Below are 13,985 nucleotides of genomic sequence, written 5' to 3'. Positions count from 1 at the left end.
TTATATAAAATACAACTTTTAAAAAATTTTTTATTAAATATATATATATATATATATATATATATATATATATATTCGTGTGAGCCGGGATAGCGTAGTCGGTATAGCGGCTGGCTACGGGCTGGACGTCCAAGAGGTCAGAGTTCGAGTCCCGGTAGGGTAAACAATTTTCTCTTCATCACGTCATCCAGACCGGTTCTGGGCCCGCCCAACTTCCTATCCAATGGGTACCGGGGGCTCTTTCCCCGGGGGTAAAGTGGCCGGGGCGTGAAGCTGACCACTCACCTCCAACTAGTCTCGAGGTCAAGAAAATGTGGATCTATACATCCACTTCCCCATACGCCTTCATGGTGTAGTGCTTAATTAGTTAAGCACAGGGACAACTTTACATTTTCTTAATACATATTCGTATATTGGTAGGGATTTCGGAGTGGAATGGGGCCCCCATGTTTGTGACTGCTCCGGGTTCCATCCGACCCCTCTCAGGGGCTCTGCCTGCACCATCCAATCCACGTCTGTTTGCGGCTCCCGAAAACATCATACGCCAATTCGGTCACCCTTGAAGTACAGCGTCGACTGTTCAGATAATTGGCGAGTTTGATGGATACGTCCGTGGTCTTATAGAGGTACTATCCTAGCATTTCACTGGACAGACTGAGTAAAATCACGAAAAACTGTCAGGGTTAGGCTGTGTCCCTGATGAGAGTCGAACGATGAACCTCCAGATTGGAGTCTAGACAGTTACAGCTAAGGCAACACGGCATACAGAATGTCACAACCCAGAATCCGTTCCGCAGTGAAGTTCCGGGTGGGTTCTGGCTGTCTTGTGTCATCATCGTCCCCTCTGCACCTCCGTATTAGAGAAAGCTGATGACAGATGGGGCGACGTGCGTATTCTTATTGATATTAGTTTTAACTGCAGCGATATCTGTGAAAGTATAGCGAATTTATTGTACAATACGCGGGAAGAGGAGGCCGAGGTCGCTCTGTTCCTGTTCCACCAACTGGCGCTGTCGTCTTCAAGTAACCTGTCGGCCTTCACCTCAAAATCCACCGTTTTTCCTGCCCACTGGGTAGCAGACATTTCCTGCTGATGCAATGCACAGATGATAAGACAAACATTACTCAATTCTCATTATGTATTCTTCTTCTAACATTGTTTACATTTTATATGGGTCAATTGATGTAGTCTCCAGTTTTTCTCTTCTACTACAGTATTTCTTTACGATTTCTTTCCATGTCTTTCCTCTCTTCTTGATGCCTTCCAGCATCCTGCTAAACCTTCTCCTTACAGGTTGCCCCACACCCCCCCCCCCCCTTTTTTGGTGAAGCCCTTCTGGCATCCTTATTCTATCAATTCTTTCCACTTGGTCAACCCATTGTAGTAGTTTCCTTTCTGATTCCGTCAAATTATGAATTCAAAACTCTTACCTAAAATACAGGGGGGTCCAAAAAAAGTAGTCACTCTTTGATAGTCAATATCTTTGGAACAAAATGACATGTAGTTACAGTTCTTGCGCGGTTGTGTAGTGTAATGTTTTCTCAACAGATGGCGAAGCTCACGAGTCACGTAAGTGTCGTGCCGCGTGCGCGCTGCGAGCAGAAGACAGCAGTAACAATGGCTGAAAGGTTGTTCTTTAAGCAACGCAAGGCTGTATTGAGGTGGTACTGGAAGTACAAAAACATTAAAGAGGTACAACAATGGCAGAATTAGTTTGGAACTCAGCCACCAACACGTCGAACAATTGTCCGTATTCGGGATAAATTTGAAGCCGACGGTACTGTTCATGATGTACATAAGCAAAGATCTGGACGACCACGGATAGTAACAAGTCCAGCTTCCAGTGCTGTGGTGTATATCGATATGCTTCAGACATCGATTTTCCCTGCCATTCGAGAGCTGTTTAGAGATGAGAGATTTTATCTACAACAAGATGGTGCTCCACCTCACTACCATCGAGGTGTCAGGGCGTACTTGGATGTCACTCTACCTGGACGATGGATAGGTCGAAGAGGTGCTACTGAGTACCCACCACAGTCTCCAGACCTAACACCTCTCGACTTCTACCTATGGGGAACCGTGAAAGATAAAGTTTATCGACAAAAGCCAGATACACTGAACGCGCTACGAGAAACCATCGAAGCGTCGTGTGCAGCCATCACACCGGACACACTGACAGCCGTAGTTCGCTCAGCAGTTCGGCGGCATCGACGCTGTTTAGCCGCTGATGGTGGTCATTTCGAACAGATACAATGACTCTCTCTCTCTCCCCGCGCAAGAATTGTAACTACATGTCATTTTGTTCCAAAGATACTGACTATCAAAGAGAGTACATTTTTTGGACCTCTCTGTATATGACATATGCGTTTATTTAAGATTGATCATTTGCGTAAAAATCGACGAAATTCGGTTTGAGCTCCCTGCAAAATAAAATTCCCACTTCACCTTTAAGAATAAGAATCAAATACAAATTACAACTTTTAATATATATCAACAAAATCAAATTTCATCGAAATCCATTTGGTAGTTTCGGAAATAACAGATTTTGACGGAGAAACACACAGCCTGTGAGATTTTAATTTCTCACAGCGGTGACTACGATTAATACTCCATTCTAGGATGTGACGCCGTGTAGTCTGGTGGACGTTTTCCAACGTTTCGGATGGATCGTTTTGCCTCGATCTTCATACTTTTCTTGCTTGTTACATGACTTGTTCTATGAGTATGAAAATGGAAGCAGTATATTCCTTCGAAACGTTGATAAACATCTACTAAACTACACGGCGTCATACACCAGAAGATAGAACACAAGCTCTTACGTGTATATGTAATTTGTATAAAGAACTCGTGGAGCGCGAGTGGAGTTCTCTCCGCTAGCGACCTGTATACATTTCGTGTCAACACAAAAGATACCACATCGTCTTACTCCCAGTAATGCCGTGTGTAGAATCTGCTCGCAAAATCTGAGCGTGTCACTACGTCACGTGCTTTACCGCTTACTTTTACGAGTAACGGCAGAAGCTGGTACATGGCGCACAGCCACAGGCCATTTTGTCTCTTTCGCCCAGTAACAGTTCTCATCCGTCCAGATTTCGTGCGCCTAGTCTGGATGAAGAAACACGTATGCGTACTGAGTCNAAAAAAAAAAAAAAAAAAAAAAAAAAAAAAGGATTTGTGAAGCAAGAAGAGATGGCATTAGCATCCAAATGTCGAGACCTGCCTGCTCTGAGGTGTGTTTGACCTTTCCCTACGACATTCTTTCACCTACGTGAAATATTCATGACGTAGCGGTTTCGCTTCGCATTTGGGGGAACTAGAACCCAACCTCGGTAAATGCTGCTTAGGGAAATTTCAATCTCGATTCAATTCCTTTTACTCCATTTTGGAGCATAGGTTTTCCACGAAGAATCTCCAACGGACTCTGTTCCCAGTCAGGCCCTTGACCTCTCGCCACATCTCTCCTGTTTTCGGGCCGCTTCTTCAACAGTTCTCCGCCAGGTTGTTCTTGGTCTGCCTCTCCTTCTCTGCCCCTGGAGATTCCAGTACAGGACTTGCCTCTCTACTGCACTCTGATTTAGGTAAAGTGTCTTATCCATTCCGGTCTAGAAAAAAAAGATTAACGGCTGTGGGGAATTGTTGCGCTGACCATGTGACATCCTCTATCCGCAAAAGTTGGCACTAACTTCGCCGACAAGCTGCGGCCACTCGGTCGGTATAGTTCCCTTTGAAAATAACTTCATTTTAGTTTATATTTATTTTGCTTTCTACACCGGCTATACGAGTAGCTGCATTTGCTTTCCTGACTCTTGCTCAGGGAAATAGCCGCTGTTTATGCTGAGAATCATATGGAAACCCAATAGATACACTCCGTGGGCCGAATATATAGCAATTCAGTCCGTACCTCACAGGAAACACATTGCGTCTCCGCTACGACGCTCAACCGGTTAATGCTGCTTAGGGAAACCGTCGCTGTTTATTGTGAGAACCATACGGAACATACAGATACACTGTGTGGGCAGAATATATAGCAATTCAGTCCGTACCTCACAGGAAACACATTACGTCTCCGCTACAGAGCCCAACCGGTTAATGCTGTCTAGGGAAACAGTCGCTGTTTACTGTGAGAACCATACGGAATAGACAGATACACTGTGTGGGCAGAATATATAGCAATTCAGTCCGTACCTCACAGGAAACACATTAGGTCTCCGCTACAGAGCCCAACCGGTTAATGCTGTCTAGGGAAACGGTCGCTATTTATTCTGAGAATCATACCGAAACACATAAATACAGGGTGGCCAGAATGCAGAGTTTCTCAATGTTTAAGCAGGTGGTATATATAGTTACCATTCTGCTTTAAAGGGTAAAACATATGTAGTTCTATGACCGAAAGCCTGCATGCAAAAAGGGATTATTTTAATAATTTAAGAACTCACACTTTTCGAAATATGTGCAGTGTTTGTGATGTTCTCTGACAGGCATGGAGAGAAATGGTACAAATTTCGTACCAGAGTGCAGCAGATAATGCTGCAGCCAAGAACTGCCAAGTTGTATGTAAGGCCGATCGAGGAGACTGCAGTGGCATTCGTGAAACGAGCCCGAGATATCAGGAACAGTGACCTTGAAGTGCCAGATGATTTTCTAAATGAGATTCACAAATGGTCATTAGAATGTGAGTATTAACTTTACCGCCTTTTCATTTAATTTATTTAAGAATTACTCAACGACGTTGACTAGCTCAGGCCGTACAGCGTCGAATGGCAGAATGATTGTCCATAAACACACTATTTTTGTGTCCCATGAAAAACTGTATTTATTACACAAAACTCCAGATCTTCAAGAATACAAAACACAGCAAAGGAATTACAAAAATTGAATATTTTGTCTAATAAACTAGAGAAAATGTGGAAAGAAGCAACCACTGTCTAATCTGAAGTTCTATCCGGAATTTGTCTTGAGGGACTGAGGAAAACCACATTTTCATCCACAGTAGGAAGTAATATTTTGTCGGATATGACGCATTGAAGTCTTGTAGAATCTTACCGGAGTTTCGGAGGAACGTACTGTCTCCTCTTCAGAGGGCACCGAACAAGCTTGCTTCCTGGTTGACTTACTCTTCTACCCTGAAGATGGAAGCAATACGTGACTCTGAAAAGTTGATCTTCTATCGGACTATACGGCGTCATATTCCAAAAGAAATTATAAAGCTCCTGTATTGGTCATGGGGTAGTTCATTCGATGTAATCACTAGATTACGAGTTGGAAGACCTACGAATTTGGGTTCGATTCCTGGCAGGGGTAGGAGATTTCTCCCTTCTCCATAGCATCCAGACCGGCTGTGGGACCCATCCAACCTCCAATACAATGGGTACCGGGAATTTTTCCTTGGGGTGAATCGACCGGGACGTGAAGCTGACCACTCAGCTCCGTCTTGAGCCGAGGATAAGAATACATAGAGCTACAACTCCATTCTACCATACTTCTGCATGGCTTGGTGTTTAATTAATTAATTAATTAATTAAAATGTCTAGATAATGTGGGAGCCTCAACGTCTTACAACCCTATGGGCCTTCATTTTTACTTTTACTTTTTTTTTTACTTGTTACTTTTTATAAATTTACCTCTTACCTTTACCTGTCCTGGCCATTATGAGAGTAAAGGGTGTGAGGAAGATGGACATATGGCAAGTACGATTATCTTTTGTTTCTGTCAGTGTCGCTAGTCAAGTGATTAGATGAACGTGTCTTGACAAACTCATAATATGCCACTAATTAACGTCTTTGTAATTTAAATATGACTTATTTAGAGTCAAAATGTAAAAAACATATATTAAACTTCAGGAAGATACAAAGAGCATGGTCTTGTGTGTTGTAACGCCGTGCAGATTGAACACAGCAGTCTGCTTCTGCTGATTTCTTGCTTGGCTTGTACTTCGATTGTGAACATAAAGACAATATGTCCGAAACGTCGGTCGCTGTCCGAATTACATAGGGTTACAGCCCATATAGTCATCACTGTGAGGACATCAAATTGAGATGTTTCGGAAGCACATGCTGCCTATATCCTTAGGATAAACCCTGAAGATAAAGCCAGCATTTGTGTCTATGTCTCGGAATCACAGGCCCAGCATATAGCTCCTAAACATCGGAAACACTGACCACTTCTATAAGGAGCACAGATCCAGGAGCAATAAAATACATGATCCTGTCCCTTCAAGGAACTTCCATATAGCACATATGGATGGATGTAAGTATATTTTTTACCTTTTTTCCCCTGATTTAGCTATTGCCCGGGTGGCATTAGACGTACGCCTGGGATGCATGGATGCACAAGTTTCACCCTCCACATCAGACACTCAGAAATTAATAGATGCCGTCATAACATTCTTTTCAAATGTTGGCGTCCTTGAGCTCAAGTTTCCTTTATGGAAGCTCTTCACCACACCTACATGGAGGAAATACATCAACGCACTCGACACAATCACTAAGTGAGTACAATTGACACTCAAACTGAAATTGTTTTATTTTTGCCCTTCAAATCTTACCAACAAAAAAGCAATCAACATTTCATAATCTCAGCACTGGAGTGTACTGTGTCTACCAACACCAATTTTCTGGAAACTGGATGTGAAGTTAGGGAATAAACTTCAGTTCAAATGTGACTTAGAACAAAACACATTCTGATATCTCTTACCTGCAAGTCAGGTAAACCCATGGAAATGTGTGGTGATAATGCAACACAATATGGTGAATCATAAAAATGAATTATCTCATTTCAGTTCAAAGTGGAGATAGGACACTCCAGCACTCAGGTGACAGTTTGTAAAATAATAAGAAAATGTCAGAGTTGAGGTTCTCACTTCGGTGAGTACAGAGATTACTGTCTTCTGGGATGCGAGACTGTAGAGTCCGGCAGATGGGTATAAACCGCTGCCTCCATCTTCAGACAGTAATCTGCATACCGTAATGTGCACTGGAAATTCAACAGAAAAATCTGACAGTTCCCACTTCTAGCTACTGTTTCCTCAGACACCCCTCCCACTGCTGCACCCTTACACATTGCAGCTCTTGAGGGACACTTTGAAATCATTATGCAAGCTGTGAATGCCATGAAAAGTTCTGAAACGACAGCTTGACAGAAATAGCATAATTCAATTCATTCATTCAATTCATGTTTATTTACGTGCAATAACTTAACAGCACAGTGGCCAATTACAAAGTTAGCACGTGTATATATACAGAAAAATAATTAAAACAAAATACAAATATGACAGAAATAAATCTGTGAGCATAAATCTAAAGAAGACTTATATATATATATACATAAATTTATCAATTAGTATGAATGTTGCTAATACTATTAGCAACTAGAAAATTAATAACAAGCCTAATAAATTAAAACCTATTACATAAGAAAATTAAAGTTAGCCAAGGTATACACATTTGTAGTTAATGAAAACACTAATCCAATAACACTGTAAAAGGTTTGGTACATGCTTGTAAAATATGATTCAGAGAAACCACTCTGCCTGCAAATATGTAGAGATCTTTACTATAATAATAATAATAATAATAATGTTTTAAGGACCTTTTTTTTTTGATGACAGTCAACACTGTAATATCAACTGAACCAATATAGTTTATTGCTGCCATTCTGAATCTATTGTAACTCAGGTTAGTATTGCAGTTGGTTTACATGGAAATAACGTTCTGAAAAACTACTGACATTGCCCTGCTTTTAGACTTTATACAGGAATAGCATATTCCAACTCATATTTGTTTTGTGTATTATAGGTTTTTATAACAATTTTTATTATGAACCCCTGCATTTGAATTAAAAAGAAGGTTCCCAGGGATATATATGCTCTTACCTGTATTCCAAAACAAAGACAGTTACTGGTAGAAATAACGTCTGTGCTAATAGTGTGTTTGTCTGAACAGTCTGTCCATGAAGCACATCAATGCAGCCTTGGAACGTCTGCGGTCAAGCGGACCAGTCCACGTAGACAATGATTCATCCCTTCTGCAGAGAATACTGGCTCTGGATCCTGATCCTAGGACAGCCTGCATCCTAGCAATTGATATGTTCCTTGTGGGCATTGACACAGTAAGATACCACACACACACAGGGCTACCAACAGCCTCAGGAACTCCAAATAGCAGAGACGTACTTAAGAAATTCAGAAAATGTTATGGAACCTGAAAGATTGTTACCATGGTCATAAAAACTCGCCACTGGTCCCTATCCTGAGCCATATGAAACCAGTCCACATCTTCCTATTTCTCTGAGATCAATCTTACCATCATCCCCATTTGCATCTAGGTATTTCTAGTTATCTCTTTCCTTCTGGTTTTCCTGTAACTCTGTATGGACTTCTGTGCTCTCTCATATATGCTATATGCTTTGTCCATTTCATTCTACTTGATTTAATCCTTCTAGTAATATCCAGTATAAATTACGAAACTCTGTGCAGTCTTCTCCATCCTCCTGCCACTTTCTCTCCCTTAGGTCTCAAATATTCCCATCAGCACCGTGTTATCAAGCATTCTATGTCAATGTTCTTCCTTCCATAGGTCTCACAGAAATAAAATATTTACTTTCATTGTATTACTATAAGGTGAAGCTATCCTTGCAACAGGCTGTGAAGGCCCATAAGGGCGTGAGAGGTCAAGGCTTCCAAATCTTCCAAACAGTCAGCTCATAGATGGTGGTAAGGTTGTCAGCCTTATGCACAGGCTGCCTTTACCCCCAGGAAGATTCCTGGTACTCATTTCTGATAAGAGTCTGGGTCAATCCTAGGGCCGTTGTGTAGCTGGAAGGGTTAGGTCAACTGAAAAAATCCAAGTAACTAACTGATTGAGACATGGAGTGGCCAAAGAAATGGTATAGCTTATGGGCTGGCATCTCACTGCTGAGCCTTGGGTACAATCATGGCTAACTTCATGTGAGATTAATGGTGGACAAAGGGACACTGGAGCAGGTTTTCCTTTGAAAACCACCATTCCATTATTCCTCCCTCCATTTTCTAGTGGGGTGGGACTAAGTCCCTTGTACTGCGGCCACTTCTGGCCTACTGTACCAGCCCCAGATGATAGGTAATGGTGATTGTGGAGCAATTAGTGGAATGAAGATTGGCAGGGGAAACCAAAGTACTTGGAGAAAACCTTCCCCAGCGCCACTTCGTCCACCACAAATCCCACTTGACCAGACCCGGGAACAAACCTGGGCTGCTGCGGTGGGAAGCCAGCGACTAACTGCTCGAGCTATGGCGCGGCCTGTCGTTCCTCCATACTCACTTATCACCAGTCCCCTGTGATGTGACAGCCCTCACCAGGCAGCACATTGCCAATATTTCCAAAGCTGGGGGCTTCATCTTTGCCGCTTGGCTGTAAGGAAGTTCAGATTGAGCACAAAAAATACACCTTCTTGTTCCAGAATGCTTGTTCACAAGGTTTTGATTTGGAGCTTAAAGTTCAGAAAGCTTACTGATTTGGCATAAAAGGGGTCAATAAATGGTCTATATTGATATATGTGGCAATTTTCACTTCAAATGGTTAAGATACCAATTATCATTATGCTTTAATTCTAGAATTATTTCATTATTCAAAAACAAAATGGAATATATTCTTTCCAGTCCTGCATTTACAGCATCATAACTGATTTTGTGGTACACTCCACCCTTCATCCTTCCTAAGGCTGGCCTTGGTAACACACTGCAAGTACTGAAGGATATATAAATATGTGTACATAATTTAAAATCATGCAGGGCTAAATAATTCAATGATTATTACATATTTTTCATTTTATGTGCATACAGACGTCCACAGCAGTGGCATCCATCTTATACCAGCTGTCACAACATCCAGAGAAGCAAGAAATCTTGTATGATGAAATCCGGACAATTCTGCCGTCTCCCAACACAACCCTAACAGCTGAGCGCCTGGAACAACTAAATTACCTCAAAGCATGCATTAAGGAGACACTAAGGTACTTTAAAAGCACTGCTACCAACACAAGAATACATTTCCAATTAATGGAACATCAAGCAACCAAGCCAGTTCCACTTAATACCATCAATGCACATCTCTCCATTTCAGGATGTACCCAGTTGTAATTGGCAATGGAAGGTTACTGACAAGAGATACTGTCATAGCAGGATACCAAATACCAAAGGGAGTAAGACTACACTTTATAGTCACCGCTGTGAAAACCTCAAATCTTACACAATTTTACACATTGTCGTAATTTCAGTTATTTTATATAAATCATACATAGCTAATTCCTGATACATGGACTTTCAGACACAGGTGGTATTCCAGCATTATGTGATCAGCAACCTGGAACATTACTTCCCAAAGCCTGAGCAATTCCTACCAGAGAGATGGCTTAAAATCTGCAATGAGCACAAGCAAGCACAAAACCATCACCCCTTTGCTTCACTTCCTTTTGGCTATGGTCGAAGGATGTGTCTAGGACGCCGCTTTGCAGATCTAGAGATTCAGACAGTAATTGCTAAGGTTGGGCTTCATGTTATTTTTGAATACTGACTCAAGCTTTTAACACCAGATGTGCACAGATGCTTTTCAAAACAAAGGGATGAATTATTATTTCCTTTCAATTATGTATTTTTGACATGCATACAATAAAATGCTTAAAAAAGGCTATTAGTTTTTCCATGCCTCTTCTGTCTGTTTGTAAGAAGTGGAGAAATGGTGAAGAGATTTTCATGAGATATATTGTGGAGTTTTGCTAAATTAACTGTCACATTCCAATTCTGGATAAAATCAGACAGCAATACTGAATACTTTAGATGTGTTTCTGCATGCAACTTTTGCATATCAGAGTATCTGTTGAGCAAAAAATTGTTTCATACAAAAGTTGAAGAGAAAATGAAATGCAGACTTCATGCTCAATACATTTTTGTTCTGTAAATTTGAGAGTTTATTATGAGATAACAAGAGGGAAAATGTATTAGAACTGTTATGATACACATAAATTTCCTAACTTGTTTTGTTTGTACCAGACATTCATTAATCAACAGATGTAATTTTCTTTATGATATTAACAAACTCTGTGGAATAGTCCTTCTTGGGAAACTAACAGTCAGTCCTTTAGCCAAGAAATCTCTTGCTTTTACAGAATACAAATGTGTGCATAAAAGCCTACCTTCATGCCACTAAACAACAAAATTATTGCGTGATTTGAGGTTCTTAAGAGTCAGGCGCCTTCCAAGCGTGACACTGCTTGTTTTCATAGATAGGTGCAGTTTTGGAGGAACTTGCTGCCTGCTTCTTCAAGGTATAACCATTCAGATGGCTGTGTGGGAAAATAAAGGTACAAATACTGGGGAAATGAATTGGGGCTATGAGCAGCCTGGTACGAAACTGTGGCAAACATCACATGACTGAATTCTTGTTATGAAATTTACATTCTGTGACATACATTTTTCACTTCCCTACTATGAAGTTCATATTCATTTAAATAAGTACAAAAATATGAATGAAATAATATGCACTATCAATTCTATGGAAAATCAAAGGTTATAGTATTTATGTATTAATTTATGCATTCTTTTCCCCCCAGATGATCCAGACATTCAGAATCGAGTACCATCATGAAAAATTGCAGTATCGCATTCATCCCATGTACACACCAGATGGTCCTTTAAGGTTCCGGCTCATAGAGAGGGAGTGATTCATGCTTTATATTAAATACAAATATTTAATGTTTCCATTCAGAAATATCAACACCTCACTTCAATGCTGAAGGAGTGAAGAAAGAGGCTCATTAATAACCCATACAGTTCATGGTACAGAATAATTCAATTTCAGAACAATCCACTTTCATCTCAGGCATGAATTATTTGTTTCTGACCTTCTTCAGCCATGCACTGCATTACTTCAATGGCACATGTGCACAGTCCATATTAGTGAGCACTGAATCGGCCAGTCAAGTGCTTGAACACACATATAATTTTTCTCAGGAATTTATTTTGTCTGCAAGGAAGTAAAATAATATGTAAAATTTTTAATTTCTGGGGGTGCTGATTTGTTCTTTTGTTGGTTCATACATCAGTTTGGATTAACATGAGTTTGCATTACCAAGGTTCCACTTTATATATATAAATATAACTGTTATGTTTCTTCACTATCTGCCACACATCTAACAGAGAACATCCAAAGATACAAATTATAAATCACTCCGTCCAATGTGACCTGTAAGTTTTTTACTACGTAAAAACTTAACACCCTTACATGTTTCGGTCTCTGTGGACCATCTTCAGAGGGCAAACATCACTACAAATAGGAAACCACTATCACATAATTTGTTTACACGCAAAGTATGTACACTTATATGTTACAACACACAGTACACAGAATAGAACGTTTCACAAACACAGCAGTTTGGTCCACAGAGACCGAAACAGGTAAGGGTGTTAAGTTTTTACGTAGTAAAAAACTTACAGGTCACATTGGACGGAGTGATTTATAATTTGTAATTGTTATCGTGACGGACCAGAATGAAACAAATCAAACTCATCCAAAGATACATATAATGAAATTTACCTTGTTCTCTTGCGCATATATGTGTGATAACCATGGGTGCTGAAGCAAAGTGCATGTATTGTGGCAGTTTTTTGGTGTAATTTGAAACCTCATTCCCAATGATTTCTTCTTTAATTACATGAGTAAACTTCAATCTCTCAATCCAAGCATTATTCCTTCTGTAAAGTTTTGGTCACTATATACTGTCATTTTTTTTTTATTTTGCATAGTTGGGTCCACTTGGCACGGCAGCCACTGATTAGCCTTTTGTACCTGCCCTGGGTGATTATGATGAAGAATTTGGTGGAATGAAGATTGGCAGGAGAAACCAAAGTACTCAGAGAAAACCTGCCCCAGCGCCACTTTGTCCACCACAAATCCCACTTGACCAGACCCAGCTTTGAACTCAGGCTGCTGCAGTGGGAAGCCAGCAACTAACCACTTGAGCTATGGCATGGCCAAAAATATACTGTCATACTGACGGGTAAAGCGGTTAAATCCTAGATGAATATCAGACACTTCTAACTGCCAAAAATAAAAAAAGTACAATAAAATGTCAGAAAAATATGAACCAGTAACCAAAAGACAGAAGCAGAACCAACTGCTGGGGCACTGTATATGTGAAACACCTCACATAATGGACGATGTCCAACATAGTATCAGTATAATGAATCAGAAGTCATCATAATCCTTCAGAGAACAATTCAAGTGTTCTCAAAAATATATTGAAATACAAAATAAATACAAATTCTTAAGCATTAATTACATTTTAAAGTTACAAAAATTAATGTGACCTTTCAACATTGCATCACCAATCACATTCAATGTTTAACAGTTTTAAACATAAATATTTCCCTGTACTTAAAACCAGCATTCACTGAGATAAAGAATCATGTCATTGCGATGCCACTTCTATAATATTTCTGAAGAAATGTACAACTAATAGTTTACATTGCAATGGAACTCAGATATTGAGTTTCTTAAGAACACATGCAGAAAAATGGCACATCTGTACAAGTTCCTATTATTAGATAACAGAACATGTGACAATACAGCCCAAAGATTGTTCAATAGAATTAAAAGAATAAGTCTCTGTGATCAGGGATTGAGATATAACTTCAAGATAACCATTTGTAGCAAAGGTTCTCTTGTTTTTACTCGAACTCCCAACATTATTCATGCAACAGACCTTTAGAAACATTATGCACAATAAAATATAAATAAGTACTTACAACTCTGGTTAAGTGAAGGCACATTGTATTTTTGGAATGTTATAAATCACTGCTAAATTGAAGATATGAGTAACGATAATGCAAGAGAGGGACTAAATATGAACAGTGATACCCCCATTTCATGTTTCTTTGGGGACCAGTGGATTTGAAACAATGAAATGAGCAAAATCTGAAATGCTAGAAATTTAACATTGAGATTGCTGAATG

General features: G+C 40.0%; 1 protein-coding gene across 1 annotated transcript in view; it reads left to right on the top strand.

Annotated features, from left to right (window-relative positions):
- LOC111871006 (probable cytochrome P450 49a1) overlaps positions 1-11,780 on the top strand; it is a 25,781-nt gene extending 14,001 nt beyond the window's left edge. The window contains exons 4-10 of the mRNA XM_023863715.2: positions 4,480-4,673; positions 6,284-6,488; positions 7,942-8,107; positions 9,819-9,988; positions 10,099-10,177; positions 10,303-10,518; positions 11,585-11,780. Coding sequence (XP_023719483.2) covers positions 4,480-4,673; positions 6,284-6,488; positions 7,942-8,107; positions 9,819-9,988; positions 10,099-10,177; positions 10,303-10,518; positions 11,585-11,695 — 1,141 coding nt within the window. The 3' untranslated portion in view covers positions 11,696-11,780. The remainder of the gene's footprint in view (positions 1-4,479; positions 4,674-6,283; positions 6,489-7,941; positions 8,108-9,818; positions 9,989-10,098; positions 10,178-10,302; positions 10,519-11,584) is intronic.
- The last annotated feature ends 2,205 nt before the right edge of the window (positions 11,781-13,985 follow it).

The sequence above is a fragment of the Cryptotermes secundus genome, unplaced genomic scaffold (genome assembly GCF_002891405.2).
Source record: "Cryptotermes secundus unplaced genomic scaffold, Csec_1.0 scaffold1522, whole genome shotgun sequence".
Lineage (NCBI taxonomy): Eukaryota > Metazoa > Arthropoda > Insecta > Blattodea > Kalotermitidae > Cryptotermes > Cryptotermes secundus.
Note: the sequence above shows the minus strand (reverse complement) of the source record. Positions and strands in the feature narration are given on the sequence as shown.